The 17926-nt window shown below is 42.6% G+C and overlaps 1 protein-coding gene across 1 annotated transcript; it reads left to right on the forward strand.

Moving 5' to 3' along the window:
* Positions 1-2802: 2802 nt before the first annotated feature.
* Positions 2803-16628, forward strand: LOC147893454 (alpha/beta-Hydrolases superfamily protein). Its single transcript, XM_087385922.1, has 5 exons — positions 2803-3785; positions 3934-3992; positions 4250-4378; positions 4466-4601; positions 15907-16628. The coding sequence occupies exons 1-5, from the start codon at positions 3081-3083 to the stop codon at positions 16279-16281; spliced, it is 1404 nt and encodes a 467-aa protein (XP_087242048.1). The 5' UTR covers positions 2803-3080; the 3' UTR covers positions 16282-16628.
* Positions 16629-17926: the final 1298 nt, after the last annotated feature.

Consider the following 17926-nt stretch of genomic DNA (forward strand, 5'->3'; position numbering starts at 1 on the left):
ACGGAAAACATCGACCTTGCAATAGGTGCCGCAAATGGAGCAATGTGCAAAATCAAGAGCATCAATGCAACTAGCAGGGGAGAAATCAACGGTATCACTGTCATCGTGGACACAACAACGGCCGTGCTCACATTACGACGCTCGAAGCATCAGCGAAAGGCAATAAATGGAAAATGGTTCCACAAGTCCACATTTCCACTAACCCTAGCATACGCTATCATGGGACACAAATCCCAAGGCGCAACCATATCCAACAAAGCGCTGCTCATATTTCGAGGAGTGTTTGCCCTTGGCCTAGCATACGTGATGTTGTCCAGAGTGACTGAGAGAACGAGGTTGCGCATACTACATTGCCCACATCCAGACATATTCAGACCAATTCCACGAGAGTTCTCACAGCCGACAACACAACCACGCGCATAAAGGTATTCACTACCAGAGATTGAAAAAGGCAGAGACAAGTCATGAATATGTTACATCAAACATGCGTGCAAGGAAAATGGTTTTAATATCTTGTCTGTTGTCGAGAACAGGTGCAGAGAATCAGAAAGATCGGGACATTGCAGCATAAGTCATGGACGCAGACAAGGTAAATTCCACCAACATGAAACAATCTTTTTTTCTTGAAGATTTAAAAAGACAGCTCATTTGAAAAGATGGTGTAATAAGTCGTGCTTGCAAGCAGCTATTTGAGCTATACAAAAGCAACGCGAAGACAGCAAAACCTCCACCAGCAAAGAGGAGGTTCTTCCTAACCACAAAGCAATTCCGGCTAGCAAACAATGCAGGAGAATGTCCGGGAGCTTACATCAACGGCTTCAACATGTATGCGGAACTACGCGACTTCATTGACAACTGCAATAGGCGTTTGCCAGCTAAAAGAGAGCCGGGAGGCTTGAGATTCGCAAATGGTACGTAATGCTTCCGAAAATTTAAAAAAACCGCAACAATTGAGAAAAACAATTAACGAGTTGCAAGAACAACAAACTCATCATGGATTGCACTTCTCCTGCAGGACTCCTCAATCCTTGTCGAGCTTGACATTGAGTTCGATGAGACCGATAGGATGATGGAAAGTTTGGAGGGGCAGAAGCTACTAGACACGAAGACGAAAGGGATCACAGCGTATGCGTGCGAGCTGCTGCATTACAGGTACAATGTATCCTTGGAGTTGTTGAGGGACACGACGCGCGATCAAGGAACGGCTATACTTGAACAATTCATGGAACAATTTGGAGGGACGCACGACGCGACGCACCCGGTGACGACAATGGAGAAGCTTACGTATATTTTCGACAGGGACTTATACGAGGAGCGCTTCGGTATTGGAAACGATCCTTTAACGCCAACAGAGAAAAACCAGGGCAAGTAAATAAATGCATTCTATTATGGATGTTAAACGGAAAAAAAAAGACCGAAAACCTCGATGACTAACGTAATTGTCAATGTTTACGCAGGTACGACATTGAAAGACGCGAGCCTCCAGATGAAGGAGGAGCCTCCACTGAAGCGCCCGCGCAAGGGAATCATGCGAGCCTCGTCGTCTACTGCATCACGTGCAAGCCCAACAACAGAAAATACATAGGGAGCACGACAGACCTGCCGCGGAGGATCAAACAGCACAATAAAAAACCACTGGCGAAAATGAAAGAGGACTTGCAACGTTACAAGCCCTTCAAAGAAAATTTCAAAATCAAAGTTTTGGAAACAACAGACACTGTAGACAAAGCACGAACTTTAGAGCAGTGCTACATAAGGAGCCACAACACAGTAGGTCCATTAGGTTACAACACGCTTGAGGGCCATCCGGCTAGAGCGTGGAAGTACTATTTCCTAAAGCGTAGGAACATAATTTGACCCAAAAAATAAACATTTGTGCCTTTGAAAAAAGGGATCCAATGAAGTTGCAAATGGTGTTGGAACTTTTGTCATACATGCAATGCAGCTTTGGGTTTGGATTATTCCTATCATAGTTGCATGCTTCTGTCTCAATTTGGTTTTGATTTATTATTTATACATTTCTGAAATACATCTCCCCGTCGTTCGCTCGAAGTGGAATGACAATAGATTTGCTTACAGTGCAAAGAATAGGAATTTGTCTTCCTCCGAAAAAAAGAAAAACTACGTTTTACTGTCGACATGAACAACATCAAGTGCAAGCAGGACTGGATGATAACAAAATCTCTACAAAAGGTTGCATGCAATTGAACATCAATCTTCTGCATCATTTCTGACAATGTGACTCATGTGAACCTCAACAAGATAGCAAAAGAGAGAAGTATTCATCAAGAGCCCAGCTGGCCAAGCAATCTAGTTGAATGACTCTTGCAATGCTAGGGCATTATCAATGGAGAAGCTGCATTCATTAATGAGAGAGTCTTCCAACCTTGTAAGAACCTTGTAAGAAACAGTGCACGTTCACATCACCGTGTTTAATTAAAGGAAAGAAGATGGCGAGTTTGTCCTCCTCGCCCCCTCACCTCGCCCCCTACCCCCCTTTCTCCTCGCCTGCCCTCCTCCCACACAATCACACTGTCGTTCATAGACACATGGGGCACATTTGCTAATGGCCTAAAGTCATAGGCAGCAGGGGGCGTCGAAAGGGAATGGAATGCAGGAAGCCGGCTTAAGAGGCCAATTGTTTTTTTTAAAATAAAAATGTGTGTGTGTGTGTGTTGTAAGCGGCAACAACGCCCCCAATAAGAGAGAGAGAGAATGAATGCAAAGGAGAAAACACGAGGATCTCGCCATCTCATCTCATCTCATCTCATCTCATCTCTTTCAATGCACACGACAAAGTCCAAAATTGGAGCTCTCAATCAATGCTTCCCTGCTTACCATTTCACCTCCCAACATCGCTGCTTTTGTCACTCTCAGTAACAATTCTTTAGATGGTTTTTGAGATCTGAGCTTGCTCGATCCATCGCCGCAGTCACCCCAGGAGCTTTCCCTTGCTCCGAGTCTGCCCAGCATCCCATTGCCATCAAACATCTTTCGACATTGTTGCGCCTTGGCTTCCTCCGTGGAAGCTCGCCTGCCTGCACTCATGGTATGGTAATGAGAAGACGAAGCGGATCGCCATGTCGATTGCTCTCGGAGTGCCTGTGCTGGAATGCGTGTACCTGCTCGCCTGTGCCCGCTGGGCCTGGAAGAGGATCGTGCATTCCGGCTCTCAGGACAGTGAGCGGTGGGGTTTGGCTGCGCCGGAGGAAGTTGAACCTGTTCCACGCATGTGCCGACTGGTGCTGGCTGTCTACGAGGAAGACTTGAGAAATCCGCGATGGGCTCCTCCCGGAGGGTACAGGATTGACATCGACTGTGTCGTGAAGAGGGCGGACTACAGCTATACTCAAGGACGGGCTCCTCCATATCTTATCTACGTAGATCACGAGGAACAAGATATTGTGGTAGCCATCCGAGGCTTAAATCTGGGACGCGAGAGCGATTATGCTGTGCTGTTGGATAACAAACTCGGGCAGGAGCTCTTCGATGGCGGCTACGTGCACCACGGTCTGCTGGAGTCAGCTGGCTGGCTGTTGAAAAAGGAATCGGAGACGCTAAGGAATTTAATTCTGAAGTATCCTTCGTACACATTGACCTTTGCCGGACACTCCTTAGGCTCTGGTGTGGCAGCCATGATTACGATGGTTGTGGCAAAGCATAGGGACAAACTGGGCGATATATCGAGGGACAGAATCCGTTGTTATGCAATCGCTCCTGCTCGGTGCATGTCTTTGAACCTAGCAGTTCGGTATGCCGACATTATCAATTCGGTCGTGCTGCAGGTACATTATTGCACTCTCTTATTTCCCTCGGCGTGACTTCATCAAGCGTTGTGACAGTCCAGCTCAACCATATACAAGTCTTTGTGATCCTCGCTGTCTATGTACAAGGTGAATTGAAAAGGCCTCTAACGAGACTCCCTGATTGCAGGATGATTTTTTACCTCGCACTGCAACACCCTTAGAGGATATTTTCAAATGTATCTGCTGGTGAGGTAGTTATCTATTGATAGTGAACATGCATTCTCCTCTCTCTGGATACATTTCTGTCTCCATATGCCATCCTCATAGTAAAATACTTTTGTTCTTTCTTGCCCTATGCGCTGCTGGTGTAGAGTTTTACTGGGTTCCAAGTCTCACAATATAGGTTCTTGGTGTCGAGAGCGAGGCAGTTCCTCTAATTAAAAGAACGGTCAATTAGCTTGTAGTTCTATAATTGAGTACAGTTCTTTGTTCTTTTTGGACAGTTTGCCATGCCTGTTGTGCGTCAGATGTATGAAGGACACGTGCATTTCGGAAGAAAGGATGCTGAAGGATCCAAGAAGGCTGTACACACCTGGGCGCTTATACCACATAGTAGAAAGGAAGCTTTGCAGGTATGTAGGAATCCAAGGTGTAATCTGTTTCCGAAAATGGCAATTTTGTTGAAGTTTGTGAGAAGTATGTCAATGTCTTTGTTACAGGTGTGGGCGCTATCCTCCAGTTGTCAAAACTGCAGTTCCAGTAGAGGGCCGATTTGAACACATTGTCCTCTCTTGCAACGCTACTACGGATCATTCAATTGTATGGATTGAGAGGGAATCCCAGAAAGCATTAGAGGTATGGTCAAGGCTTTAATGCCATTGTGGAACGTGACATCTTAAATCTTTTAGCTATGAAATGATCCGAAAAGTAAAGGATGCTTGCTGCCTTCTTCCTGGCTGAAGTTTGGTTTGTTAATTTTTGGTCAGATTCATACAGATGATCTAAATCAGCTGATGAGGATGTATTACAGCACATCATATGCGAAATTCATTTGGTAGTGTTTATTGTCGAATTTCTAGCTTAGAGGTCAACCCCTACACACCATTAGGAAATGCTGTTCTGGAATGAATGTTCTACCTCACAGCAGTCTGATAGTCTCTACTCAACTCGTTCAGGATTTGGATGTCCTTGATCCATTTCTGGGGTTTGCCAGTGAAAATGAATTTGTAAAGTTCCATTTATTCATATGGCAGGTACACATGATGTCATTTTCAGCCCTGTGGGATAAAGGAATTATGCCGACTGCACGTTTAAGTTGATACTTTAAAAGGCATCACGTGTTCGTCTTTCTGGCTCAGGTTAGTATGTGCATGTTCATGTAAGTCTTGCCCTAGTCTGTGGGAGGGGGCTTACTCTATAGGAAAGCCATTTTCCTTTTCTTTGACGTTGCTGAGCTTATCTCAGGCATTCTAAGTGTCTCAATCTTGGTCCAACCTACAAGCTAGAAAATGTGTTACACAGTTCCCACTCTTTGCACTTGTTCCTTCATGCCAATTTATGACAGTTTGGAATTTTTGTGCAGACCAGATTTTGACTTTTGTACATATAGACTGGTGTAGAATGTGTACAGCATGTACATGTTGATTCACGAATCACAGTACAACCATGAATGACATTTTTGTCACTCCATACAGTTCTGCTCTTACATCACAGGTTGGTGGGTAGAGGGGCTCAAAGTACAGACAGCATTCCAATTCCTCACAGCATTCAACAGTCCACACGGCAGGGATTTGGATTTCTGCGAGTAAGTTGCCTGCTAGTTTTGTGAATAGAGTCATGGGTCCAATATATTGAGGTCCATGTGGCTGCTCCTTCATAGATCTCCCCCACCAGGAATCCCTTTAGAAACCTAAACCTAATCCAACTTTTTTTTGGAATCAAGCTATTGTTGAGCTTCTCTCATTGAGCCTTTCACAGTTATCATTGTACTCTCTGCTGCCCGCAAGCATGTGAAGTCTCCTGCTGAGCGATTGGATGGTCCCTCACTCTAGCAAGAGACTGTACTAGAACATCTAATGAGTCGACTGCTCCCACATAGATCTCCTTGACTAGGAAACCCTAAACTAAATCCCTAGATCTGTATGGCTGCTCCCACATACATCTCCTCCACAAGGAATCCTTTTAGAAGCCCTAAACCTAATCCAACTGTTTTTGGAACCAAGCTATTGATGCGCTCCTCTCAGACTCGACGTTGAGTCTTCCACAGTTATCATAGTACTCTCTGCTGCCAGCAAGCTCCAAAGTCTCCTGCTTAGCCATTGGATGGTCCCTCACTCTAGCAAGAAATTGTCCTAGAATGTGTAATCAATTGGCATTCCCAAGGGGGCAAGAACTTCCCCAAGGTAGTATTTGTTCCATCCTTGGGCTTTCATTTGCTCTCCAGTTCATGAGGTGTTTAAGCTTGGCACTGTGGAATTTGTTGAAGACTGCTTTGTGGCCATGAGGGACAAAACAATTGTGTCCAATGGCTCGTTTGGGAGCGACTAAAATAAAATCGTTTAGACTTCACAAACAGTTTAGACTTTGTGGCCATGAGGGACAAAACAATTGTGTCTAATACCTCGTTTGGGAGAGATTATAATGAAATCGTAGCTTGAATGAAGAGATTTTGGACTATAATTTGATTAGCTTTCTCCTTTAGTGATAGCCTTCGCCATGGCTGAGTCTGCCCTTCATCTTCGAAGTGCCGACAAAAACTCAGTACAAAGACTTTGTATCAATGGATGCTCAACTACGTGTGGGGGTGTGGATTTGTATGTGTGAGAGCATATTTTTATACTATGGTCTACACCCTCTGTTTGGCGCCGATGACGTCAGTGGGGATGTCATAGTAGCTAGTCCTTGCTATGCGTGATGGAGTTTATGGTTTTCAACCTTATGAGTGACTATCATGAGATTGAAACTGCACTATCTTGTGTTTTTAGCGGATGAGTTCGGGAATGTTTCTGGATTCATCTAGGTATATGTGTCTAATGGCTTGGAGGAAAATGGCCTCTACAAGCTCACCGCTCTCTCTTTCCTGGAGCACCTCTTGGTTGTGGCATTTCATGTATGGTCACATGAACATGGATGCATTACGGCGTGCTGCCTGGGTGCACATGGTGTTGGAAAGGTCACCTCCCCATCTGTAAGCCCCCAAATGAGGAAAACGTGGGGGAGGGAGACCTAGGGCAGAAGATGCCCAGAGAAGAGAGAGAGAGGGGGCTGCCACATGGGCAGCACCTCACAAGAGAAGGCGGCTGCAAAGGACGGAACCTGTGGAAGGAGCAGAAGGCGGGGACAGCAAGCCCTAGATCTGACCTGGCAGGGCACGATGACATCAGCAGAAGTACGGTTCAGTACAGCGCTGCACACGTGGCTGGAGAAGAGCTTGGCAGAGGGCAGAACCAGCAGCAGCAGGGTGAACAGGCGCTGACATGGCTGGGGCCTGGTGGAGCAGCAAATGGGGCTGCCAGTGGGCAGAGTCATGCCTTAAATAGGCTGGGCCCTTGCCTAGATTGGAGGGCCAAAAGCCCTAGAAGTGTGGGCCAAAGGGCCCTAGTTTTGGAGCCCTTAAAGGGCTGGTTTTGGGGCTGACTGGCCCAAACAGACCAGCCAGTCGGCCCATTTAGGGCTGGCTGGTTGGTTACTTCAAGGGGCCCTTGGGGCCTATAAAAGCAGAGGCCACAGGCCTCATTCCATTATCCAGCAGCCAGCAGTTCCAGGGCAGAAAGGAGCAGCAGGAAGCCTACTCTCTGGGCCTATCTACAGGAGGTGAGAGAATGCAACAGGTGCTGCAGGCTTAGCTCTAGGGAGAGGCTGGACCTTGGCTGTCTTCTAGGGCAGCAAGGTGCTGAGATCATCACCCCTTTTGGAGCAGCTATTCACAAGCAGGTTGGAGCAGTGGAACAGCTATCTTGGGGCCCACATTCAGGAGGACCAAGGGGACCTGTGTGCTGCAGACAAAGCTTGGCAGGGGCTGCCCACCTAGGCTGATTCACAGGCAGTAAGGTGGAGAAGAACACACTGGACGGAAAGTCTACGTACGCTCGAGGTGGAGCACGTGGGCTCGAGTCTAGAGATAGCAGAGGACCACACCATTGGTGGGACTCTGGATCTATCTATTTTGTATTGTGTCCATACTTTTGGATGGAAATATATATTTTGGTGGTTTCTCTATCTGGCTGGTTCATTGTCTATTGATGAGTCTGCACATTTATATTATGCACATTAAGTTAAGAAGTTTGTGATTCCACACCCCACACGCACATTGTGTGAGCTCGTGGGCATTACTATAAGTCTTCCGCTGTGTGTACCCTCTGTTGGGTCATTTCTAACACATAGGTGATGGCTTGCCTGATGTGGGCAGCAAGCATAGTCACATGAAAACGCGTTTCGTCCTGTCGAAACATGACGAAACGTTTTGTCACAAAACATGACGAAACGTTTCGTCACGAAATATTTCAAAACAGGATGAAATGCTATTTTGCCCAAATCCTTAAAAAAAATTTTGGACAGTTTTTTTTGGGGGTTTTGTTAATGATTCAATGCTCTTATATCTAGATTGTAGAATCCATATGCTTTTCAATCCATAAATATTGTTTTACCTGAAGTTGAAACTTGAGAATCAAGATTGAACGCTTGAAATAAATTTGAAGAAAGTGTTGGTGTTTTAAATCTTCTCTTTAGGTGTCTTGACTTGTATTCCTCTTTGTTCACTCTAAACGTAAGTATATCGTATCTTACTTGTCACTATCCTTTCAATATATTAAGTATCATTTCGAAACCTATCCGTTTTGTTTGAAAACACCAACAAAACAAAACAAAATGTGTCGAAACGACGAAATGGCAAAACAGGCAAAACATTTCTTGTGACACTTGCAAGCAAGCAGCAGAGACGCCTTAGCTGATAGGTGGGCTTTGAAACCCCTAGGAATGATACACACGGATTTCTGTGGTCCTATGCTGATCCTGACTCTAGGTGGAGCTCTTTGCTTCATGTTGCTGATTGATGATTGCAGCATGTTCACGTGGGTTTATTTCTTGGCTCAGAAGGATTTGGCCTTTCTTCGGTTTCGAGAGTGGTGTGCTCTTGTTGAGAATGAATCCCAGCTGCATCCGTGAAAGTTCACAGGCTTTTGAAAGATTTTGCGTTGGAAAAAGGCATCAAAAGAGAGCTTGCAAACACAGGAACCCCATCCGAGAATGGGGTGGTTGAAAGGAAAAATAGGACAGTGTTGGAGATTACACGGACCATGCTGGAGCACCTTGAGTTTCCTTTTTTCTCTGGGTGGAGGCTATAGCAACGACAGTCCACATCTTGTCCTGCAATTAACTCCTTATGCAGCACATTTTGGCAGAAAGCTTGATGTGTCTTATTTCAGGCAATTGGCTGCGATGCATATGTCCAGATTCCAAGAAGCAGAGGGAAAGATAGATGCAAAATCCTAGAAGTTGGTCTTTGTGGGGTAGAACTCTCAATTGACCAGGTTAGAGGTTATATGACCCTGCGAAAGAGAGATCACAGTGAGCAGAGATGTGATCTTGATGAGCAGGTACCAACTTCTGTGGTTGAAGAGCCACCAATCCTTAAAGAGCTAGGTGACAATGATTCTTAAGCTATTGTTCTTCTTGAGGTAGAGCAGGTACCAGAAGATGATCCGGAAGACGACCCAGATGCTGCTTAGGATCCCTTGCAAGATGAGGAGGGTTCGAGTTCTCGCTGTGTACCCAGGTGATTGATAGAGACGTTGCAAGATTTTGGGGTGATGGATGTTCCTCATGAGTGGCTTGAGGGAGAGGAAGGTCCACGTAGATCACACTCTGGTATGGAGAAGTCCTAGAGGCCACACCCATGTAGGTGAGTTATGCCGTGATGTGTCAGATCATGCGAGACAATGACCCGAACTTGGTAAAGGAAGCTCTCTCTCAAGATACATGGAAAAGAGCCATGCAGGTAGAGATGGAGTCGATTGAATGAGACTTGGAAACTGGTCCCGCGGCCCTTGCGACAGGCTGTAGCTTGTCATAGGTGTCAAGTGGGTCTATAAGACCAAGTACACATTTGATGGAGCTGTGGACAGATAGAAAGCTCGACCTGCGGCCAAAGGGTACGCACAACGCCTAGGAAGATGCCTTGCCCCTTCCTCACAGATGACTACGATCTGAACAATTATGGCAGTCGCTTCTCATCAGGAGTAGCCGATCTATCATATGGATGTCAAATTAGCCTTTCTGAATGAAGAGGAGGTATATGTGGAACAGCCCCCCAGATTTGAGTTCCAAAATTAGAGGGGATGGTCTACAGGTTAAAGAAGGCACTGTATGGTCCCAAGCAGACACCATGGATGTGGAATTAGAAGATTGATGCTTTCTTTCTTCAAAAGGGATTTCGGGGGTCATGAGCAGATCCGCCGAACCTATACATCTTTTGAGAGAAAAGTCTGGTTACCTCATTATACTCTACGTCGATGATCTAATCTTGGCTGTTAGTTATGTTGCACACATTATTGAGACAAAGGCTGCCTTGTGGAAGGAGTTTGAGATGATGGATCTACGATTGCTCCATTTCTTCTTGAGCTTGGAGTTCTCGAGGTCCCTTGTAATTAGGCGCAAGGGAGCTCAAAATAATGGAAATGAGGTTTTAATTCTCAAGATCTCATCAGATACATCAAGATGCTCAGGTATATCTTTCAGCTTTGTGAGATTTGAATGGCTGCTCGTACTAATCATGTTAAAGCTGTCTTGGAGTATCTTTCAAGCTTGTGATGAATACTCTGAACCCATGCTGTAATTGATCTATGAAAACTTCATGTTGCTAGTGCTAATGGACATTTTTGTTTACTCTGCATTTCCACCTCTTCAATTTTTCTCACTTTGCATTTCCACCTCTTCAATTTTGCTATCGTCTACAATAGGCTTTGTGAGTGTGCTCTTCACAATGTTCGATGGCCTTTTCCAATGATAATCATTTTTATAGTGAACTCCTAGAATGGAGAGTTCATTGAACTGTTCTCTCCCCCGTGAGTCATGTAGTATCTCCATGAAAGCAGGATAGATACAGACACAGATTGTGAACAATACCACAATAAAATTTAACAAAACCTTCCATAACTTCCTTGCCACCAAGTGGCTCTACAGTCCACCTTCCAACTAGTTTTAGTTATTCCCGTCTAGTATACCTACTTCTGCAAAGTTTAGGATTTGACCCGGCTACTGTCTGTAGTTTGCCGATCAGTCGTACAGTTTGATGACTCTATACTAGGCCTATGAAGAGACCTTGAGTAGCCATAGACCTTCTGCCTGCTGCTCCACATGCATACCATGCACCTGCTCCAGCCATTTGTACCTTGCCGTCGACCTCTACCTCCTGTCCTGCCGGCCCATGTCCTCATTGGGGGCTCATAGGTGGGGAGTCGACCTCTAATCTCAATTCTAATCCATCATAGTAGGCCATTTGATGGCCAAGGTGTACAAACAGTGCTTGAGATACACATTAGTGAGCATGTCATGCGCAAGATCCTAAACATATGGTATAGTAGTTGAACCACATGCTGACTCATTTTTAAAATTCAAGAGGATACTATTCAAACCACAACCGTTACGGGCATTATTCTAACAATCATCCCACAATGGAAAGTAGTTCTGATGAGACCAACTTGTTCTATAAAAATTTATTGTTTATAAGATTGGATATATTTAAGTCTTGTGAAGGTATATATATATTGATTCTTAGAGACTACATTATATGCATAGTTAACATCAATATTGAATCGGCGGTGCAATTAGTGCAATTAGTGGAATGGGAGCTGGTCAACTTTAGGACTCTCTCCATGTCATTGTAGTGGATGATCTTTACATTTCTAATAGTTAATAGGTCAACCAAAGCATCCAACGTGTTGTTATATACCAAAGATGTTTACATGGTAGTGTTATCGGATTACAAATGTCCCCGGCTTTTGTAACAAGAAGTTCGAGTGATGAGCATTGGTGCTAGATTGCGTTGAAAGTGTCAACAAGCTCTTCCAAAATCATCTATCTAGGTGGAGAGGAGGTAAGCCTGCCAAGTATCCTAGTGCATGTTAGAGGAGACTTAGATTAGTCATTCAACTTGAAACTTAGGTAGGGTTAGCACAAAAAACGAGAAGGAAAAATAAAAAACCATTGTGTTTCTTTTGACATTTGGCATTCCTTTTAGTCAAGAGATTTATCAATTACTAAGCAACCCATATTCTTGGGTTAATTTCAGTAGTAAGCAAAGTGCTAAAAGTTGAGAAAACAGCTTTATGCTTTGAGTTTTTGTGGCTAAATAATAAAGATCATGACATCGGTTCTAAAAAGAAAAGATACACAAAGGTAGTAAGTGTTGAAGATGTTTGTTCTTGGATAGATTTCCTTTTAGATAATCTTTACATCACAATAGGTGATTCTTTGTTTCAACAAATTATAGGAATCCCCATGGGCACTAATTATGCCGTCTTTTTAGCAAACTTTAATCTTTTCACTTATGAATTTGAGTTTATGCAACGTCTTATTTCTATCAATACCTGCCCTATCATTTTGCACAAGCTTAGCCAAGTTAGGCGTTTAATAGATGATTTATTTGTACCATATGTTCTTGACTTTCAAGACTTTATGTACAAAGATGCTTGTCCTTTTGGAGAAGGAATCTATCCTCCTGACTCTTGTGAACTGAACTGCACGTCAAGAGGGGATTCTTGTGTTTTCTTAGATCTTAGACTATCTCAATCTACCATAGGATTAGAGGTTGATATATATGATAAACGTGAACAACCGGAATGTGTTGGTTTACACATTATAAAAATGCCTCACATTGATTCAAACATTTCTGATTTGGCAAAATATGGAGTCATTTCTTCCCAATTCCATAGATTTTCCCGCCTTTGTACAACTAAGGAGTCTTTTATCACTTTTTGTAGTAATTTGATCACTTTACTTTTACACAAGAGGTATAATCCAAGGAAAATAATGAAAAAAGTATGCACAATCTTAAATATGAAGTCTTTTATCTATGATGTATTGGCCTTAGGTATGTTTAGAATGATTGAACATAAGCTGAAAACAAAAAGCGAGGAGCTGAATAGCCCATTTTTCTTTTAGTTTCAAAAGAGAGTTTGATTGAGTATGCTTGTGCTTTCTAAGTTAGGATTGTAATTTTGCCTCTTTATAGGAAGCGATACATAAGTGTAAAGGGTCCATTTAGATTTTTATTTTATGTTTTAAATAAGAGAGAGAGAGAGAGAGAGAGAGAGAGAGAGAGAGATTTTATTCCTGTTTTTTTGGAAGATTTTGTTTCTTGACTTGCTTGTTTATTTTTGCTTAGTCACCTTCTTCCTTTCTTGTTTTCTTTTTCATTTGTTTATTTGATGTATTTTAGTAAGCATTGGGTTTACCCAAGAGACACTGCGGGTCTTTAGAGACCCAATATAGCTGCTTATGCTTGGGCACTGATGACGACGTAAGTGTTGCTTTGCTTGCTAAGTATGTCTTCCTTTTTTTTCCATAAAAGTTTTTGTTTAACTCTTTTTTCTTCTCTTTCATTTTCTCTTTTATTTTTTGTGTAGATTTTTGGTCTTTAGAACAACATGAAATCTAAATTTGTATGATCGGACATATTCTAGTCTTACATATATATAGGATTAAAGGTTGACTTGGTCTTAAACCTTATATCTAAAAACTTTCTTTTGGATCCCTCTATAGTGCAACCCAATCAATCAATTGACTCAGTTCCACCAACCTTAAAAGTAACCAATTTAAAGACTTATAATCGGACTTAGAAAACTAAGTTTGACCCCAAATATTGACCAAGCTTCTACCACTATGTGCTAGCAAGGTAGGCTCAAGTGAAACTGAGAGACTCTCGAAAGATAGAATAGTTTGGTAAGCCATGTACATGGGAACACAAGTTAAGTAATTAGCTTCTAGTGTGTCTTGTTAATTCTCTCTCCCTCAACACACCAAGGCTTACCTCAAAAGTGCAGTTTGAAAACTCATCACTACGTTCAACTTGATAATTCTCTCTCCCGCACACACCAAAGCTTACCTCAAAAGTGCTTGTTTTGGAATGTATGTGAGAACAGAGAAGTCATGTGGCGAGCATTTTGCATGCATGTTGTATACATGACAAGGTGAAAAGTGCATTGCTAAACTAGACATGAGAGCCCAAGGGCATGGAAGCTCTTAAGGCTAGGCATGTCACAACTCCATAATCCCATATAGTGGGAGCTCTAGCTTAAAACTCATCACTACGTTCAACTCCATAATAATCTCTTCCTCAAAAGTGCAGTTTGAAGAAGGTGTTCAAATGTATGTGAGAACAGAGAAGTCATTTGGTGAGCATTTTGTGTGCATGTTGTATATATGACAAGGTGAAAAGTGTATCGCTAAAGTAGACTGAGCCCAAGGGCATGGAAGCTCTTTAGACTAGGTATGTCCCAACTTTATAACCCTGTATAGTGGGAGCATAGCTCAAAACTCATCACTACTTTCATGGAAGGGAATATATGAGGCTCTCAAAACTCGTCAATACTGTCACAGAAGGTAATATATGATGCAGGATAACTACGGCCTGGTGCATGTGGGAGGAGCTTAAAGCAATCACACGTGGACTTCAGAGACATGTAGTTGGTCAAGATAGATGGTGTCGGCTGAGCAGGATTTCATTGTCTGTAATCGGTCTAATGACTTAAAAAAGAACAAGAAAATTGGTATATGTTGTAATATAGGAATATAGCAATATAGGCGATCATTTGGCATGGGGTTAGGGGATCCTAGCATGCAGACAAAAGGATAAAAGGTGTGTGGATCACTAAAAAACAGACAAACTTTGTAAAGCCCATAGCTTTTGATTACCAAATCTGACTGGGTCCATTTTAGATACTAGATCAAATGGCAAGGCATGATCTACGTAAAAGTTGTAGATGTTTCATGCAATATTTACAAATATAAACATTTTACGAAGGTATGCCTGGTTTGTATCCCCAAACCAGGGTCTCGAGGAGACAAGGTCACCCAAAAACAGGGAGGGGGTCGCCCACGTTAGGCTATTGTTCTTGGAGGGGGGAAAGAGGGGGGGGGGTTGTTTATCGTTTTTTTTTTTCAAGAAAGTTGTTAATCATTTTCAAATGGGGAACTGCCAAAATAAACACGGGTGATAGAAGGACAAAATATCATAGCTTCTGGGAGGGTGTTTTTCTGTGAAAATGATGACTTGTGCTGCAGATGCTCCATTATGGCCTATCTCCCTGTATATAGACAGAGATTAACTGCCATGTTAATTTTTGAGAGAATTTGCTATACATTTCCTATGCTGTGCAAGCTGTTTTGTACTATGTTATCTGCATGACCACAATGAATGCTTGTAGGAACTCAACTTAGTTCCAAGGATATCTTATCTAGACAGTTGCCAGCTGTAGCATACGTCAAATTGTGTTGCTTTGCTCTCCATTCAGGGCATTGTTTTTCAAAATTTTACCTTAGCTGTAGGATTCCTAGTAGGTTTATCCATCTTTGATTCTGCTCTCATACGTGCTTGTGCATTCTTTATTTGCTATGTTGTTCTCTTATCATCCATCTTTTGGAATTCGGTTCCCTGCTAAGAACTACAGATCTTGTCAACACAACAATGAAGCCAATGTTTGGATGGTGACCAAACAATCCTTGGACTTCTGAGCGAAAGTGATTCTCTATTAAAGTGCTCTGTGTGCCCATTTTTATCTCAGATTGTAGACCTAATGTATCGCCAATCTTCCTATAACAATACAAACAGAGTTGGCATTTCAGAGCAATGAACTCGATGTATTTTAAACAGTGTATAACGATTGAGATTGAATCTAAAATTATACTGGACTGATGTGTTAGCCAGAACTCGGGTATTTTCATTCATTGTGGTAGGTTTCTTAGATGCTTCTCTTGTCCACTGTAGAATGTCTGAAATATTGCTGTATGTGTGATAAGACATTGTGATGCTTGCAGGTGAAATTTCTCCTAGATTAAGTGTAATTGAAACTGCAGTTTGCTTTCATCACTTTTGGCGTCCCCTCTGGTCACTTGATTATGAAATCTCATATTTCCTGAATCATTGGACCATTAAATTTTGCAGCTAATGATTGAAAAAGAAAGTAAGATCGATGTTCCAAGGCCACAAAAGATGGAAAGGCAAGGGACTTTGAAGGAAGGGCATGTGGAAGAATACAAAGCAGCGCTGGAGAGAGCAGTGTCTCTGAATGTGCCTAGTGTATTTTCACCTTCTTATGGAACTTTCGAGTCTGATAGATTTGACTGGGAGGACAAAGAGCAGGATGCTCCCTTGTTAAGGGAGGGAGGGTCTAGTGCTACCGATGTAGGCGAGCCATCACAAACCAATGAAAAGGGGTCTAAAGGAAGGACCAATTGGGAGTCTCTTATCAATAATCTATTCGAAAAAGATGACTCTGGCAAGGTGATATTTAAGAAAAGGAAAGATGGTGCTGATTAGGTTTTCGGACAATTTTTGGCCCATATGCAAATGCATGCGGTATTGTGCAGTTTATGTAAACCTTATGTGTGCTGAAGGCTCTATTTTGAAGGATATTGAATATGTGCACCTGCCCAGAGAGAGAGAGAGAGAGAGAGAGAGAGAGAGAGAGTGCTTTACAACAGGCATTCACACCAAACTGAATCAGTTGACTCCTCTTTCTTTCTCCTTGTTTGTGTATATTAATGTTGTGCCAATGTGTGTGTGTGCACCATAGCAAGTTTCTTGGTTCTCGGGGGCATGTACACTAATGATGTTTCTCATCACATCCAACATTTTACTTTATCAAGCCAAGTAATTTTTTACAAAACCTTGCATGTCCTTCAACACATTAAGCAACTGAGTGAAGGCTAAGAAAAAATATTTTAGCAGGTGGTTTGGAAAAATGACCATGGTTTTATATGTGCTCTCTCTTTGTCTTCCTTGAAACTAAAATGAGTCTGACAAGAAAGCAGATGATGGTTTCGTAAACCAGAAAAGCAAGCAGCTCATAGAATGCTCCAAGAAGGTAAGCTTTTTGTGGATTTACTGCTAGCAGCTATTGAATGCTCCTTTATTGGGTTTCTGTACATGTGATCCTCGAAAGTGAGAATTGTTTCCTTGGAGTTGTACCAATAATAATCACTATAGTTCAATACCAGTTTTACATTTCCCCCTTCTTTCTAGTTCTAGTCTTTGATTTCTTGTAGCACTACTTCCCTTCGGGCCACCTTTATTTGTTTTTAAATAAATTGTGGCATTGCTTATTTTAAGCATAAGGTTTTCTTTCTCTCTCTCTCTCTCTCTCTATATATATATATATATATAACCCTAATTGCATATTACCCTAACTGTGTTTAGTTATGTATATATATATATATATATAACCCTAATTGCATATTACCCTAAGTGTGTTTAGTTATGTATATATATATATATATAACCCTAATTGTATTTAGCTTTTTATTTACACACTTACTACTATCTTTACTAGTATAATAAACTTAGTGAAGTTCCCACGCACCACTTAGAACACACTCCCTATAAGCCACTTTTCTTATACCTTATGGTACTCTATCTTACTATATTTACGTGCATTACTCCCTTGCTCCCTTACTTCATCTAGCTTTTCGGTCCACCTTAATGGACTGCCACCTCAACGGCTTCCACCGTGCACTATCTCCTCCCTTGCGTAATGGCTTGCATGTGCTTCACTCAGTGTCCGCTACTTAAGGCCATGCTCATCCACTTCTTAACAGTTACGTGTAGGTGGTCTTCTATTGTGACTCTCTTTCACGGAATCGCAGTTACGCTGGCTACTCCGTGTTCTGCTCCTCGACTCTCTTCATCTACCGTGACCCTTACCTCCCAGCACGACTCAATTGCCTCTACGCTACTGCATCTCCCTTAGAGGGTCGCCTTTGATGGTACCTGAGCTCTTATACTCACTACCTGAAGCTCAAGCTCTCTTGGACTTTACTTTCGTATGTTTGTGTGCTTAGATGGCTCGTTGATTAGTCTGAGAACCCTGACGGCGGCTCCGCTACGAACTTTACGTGTTAGTTGCTTCTTAAGTTCACACCACTTCTTTCCGTTCCATCCGTTTCAACTCTACAGAGTCGGTCCT

The sequence above is a fragment of the Dipteris shenzhenensis genome, chromosome 15 (genome assembly GCF_047967505.1).
Source record: "Dipteris shenzhenensis isolate YYH24624 ecotype China chromosome 15, Dip_SZ_1.0, whole genome shotgun sequence".
Classification (NCBI taxonomy): Eukaryota; Viridiplantae; Streptophyta; class Polypodiopsida; order Gleicheniales; family Dipteridaceae; genus Dipteris; species Dipteris shenzhenensis.

Excerpts from the sequence above, each read along its gene's own strand:
- LOC147893454 (XM_087385922.1), top strand. The coding sequence starts at position 3,081 with ATGTCGATTGCTCTCGGAGTGCCTGTGCTGGAATGCGTGTACCTGCTC. Across the intron at positions 3,993-4,249 it reads ATTTTCAAATGTATCTGCTG|TTTGCCATGCCTGTTGTGCG; the intron begins GTGAGGTAGTTA and ends CTTTTTGGACAG. Across the intron at positions 4,602-15,906 it reads AATCCCAGAAAGCATTAGAG|CTAATGATTGAAAAAGAAAG; the intron begins GTATGGTCAAGG and ends TAAATTTTGCAG.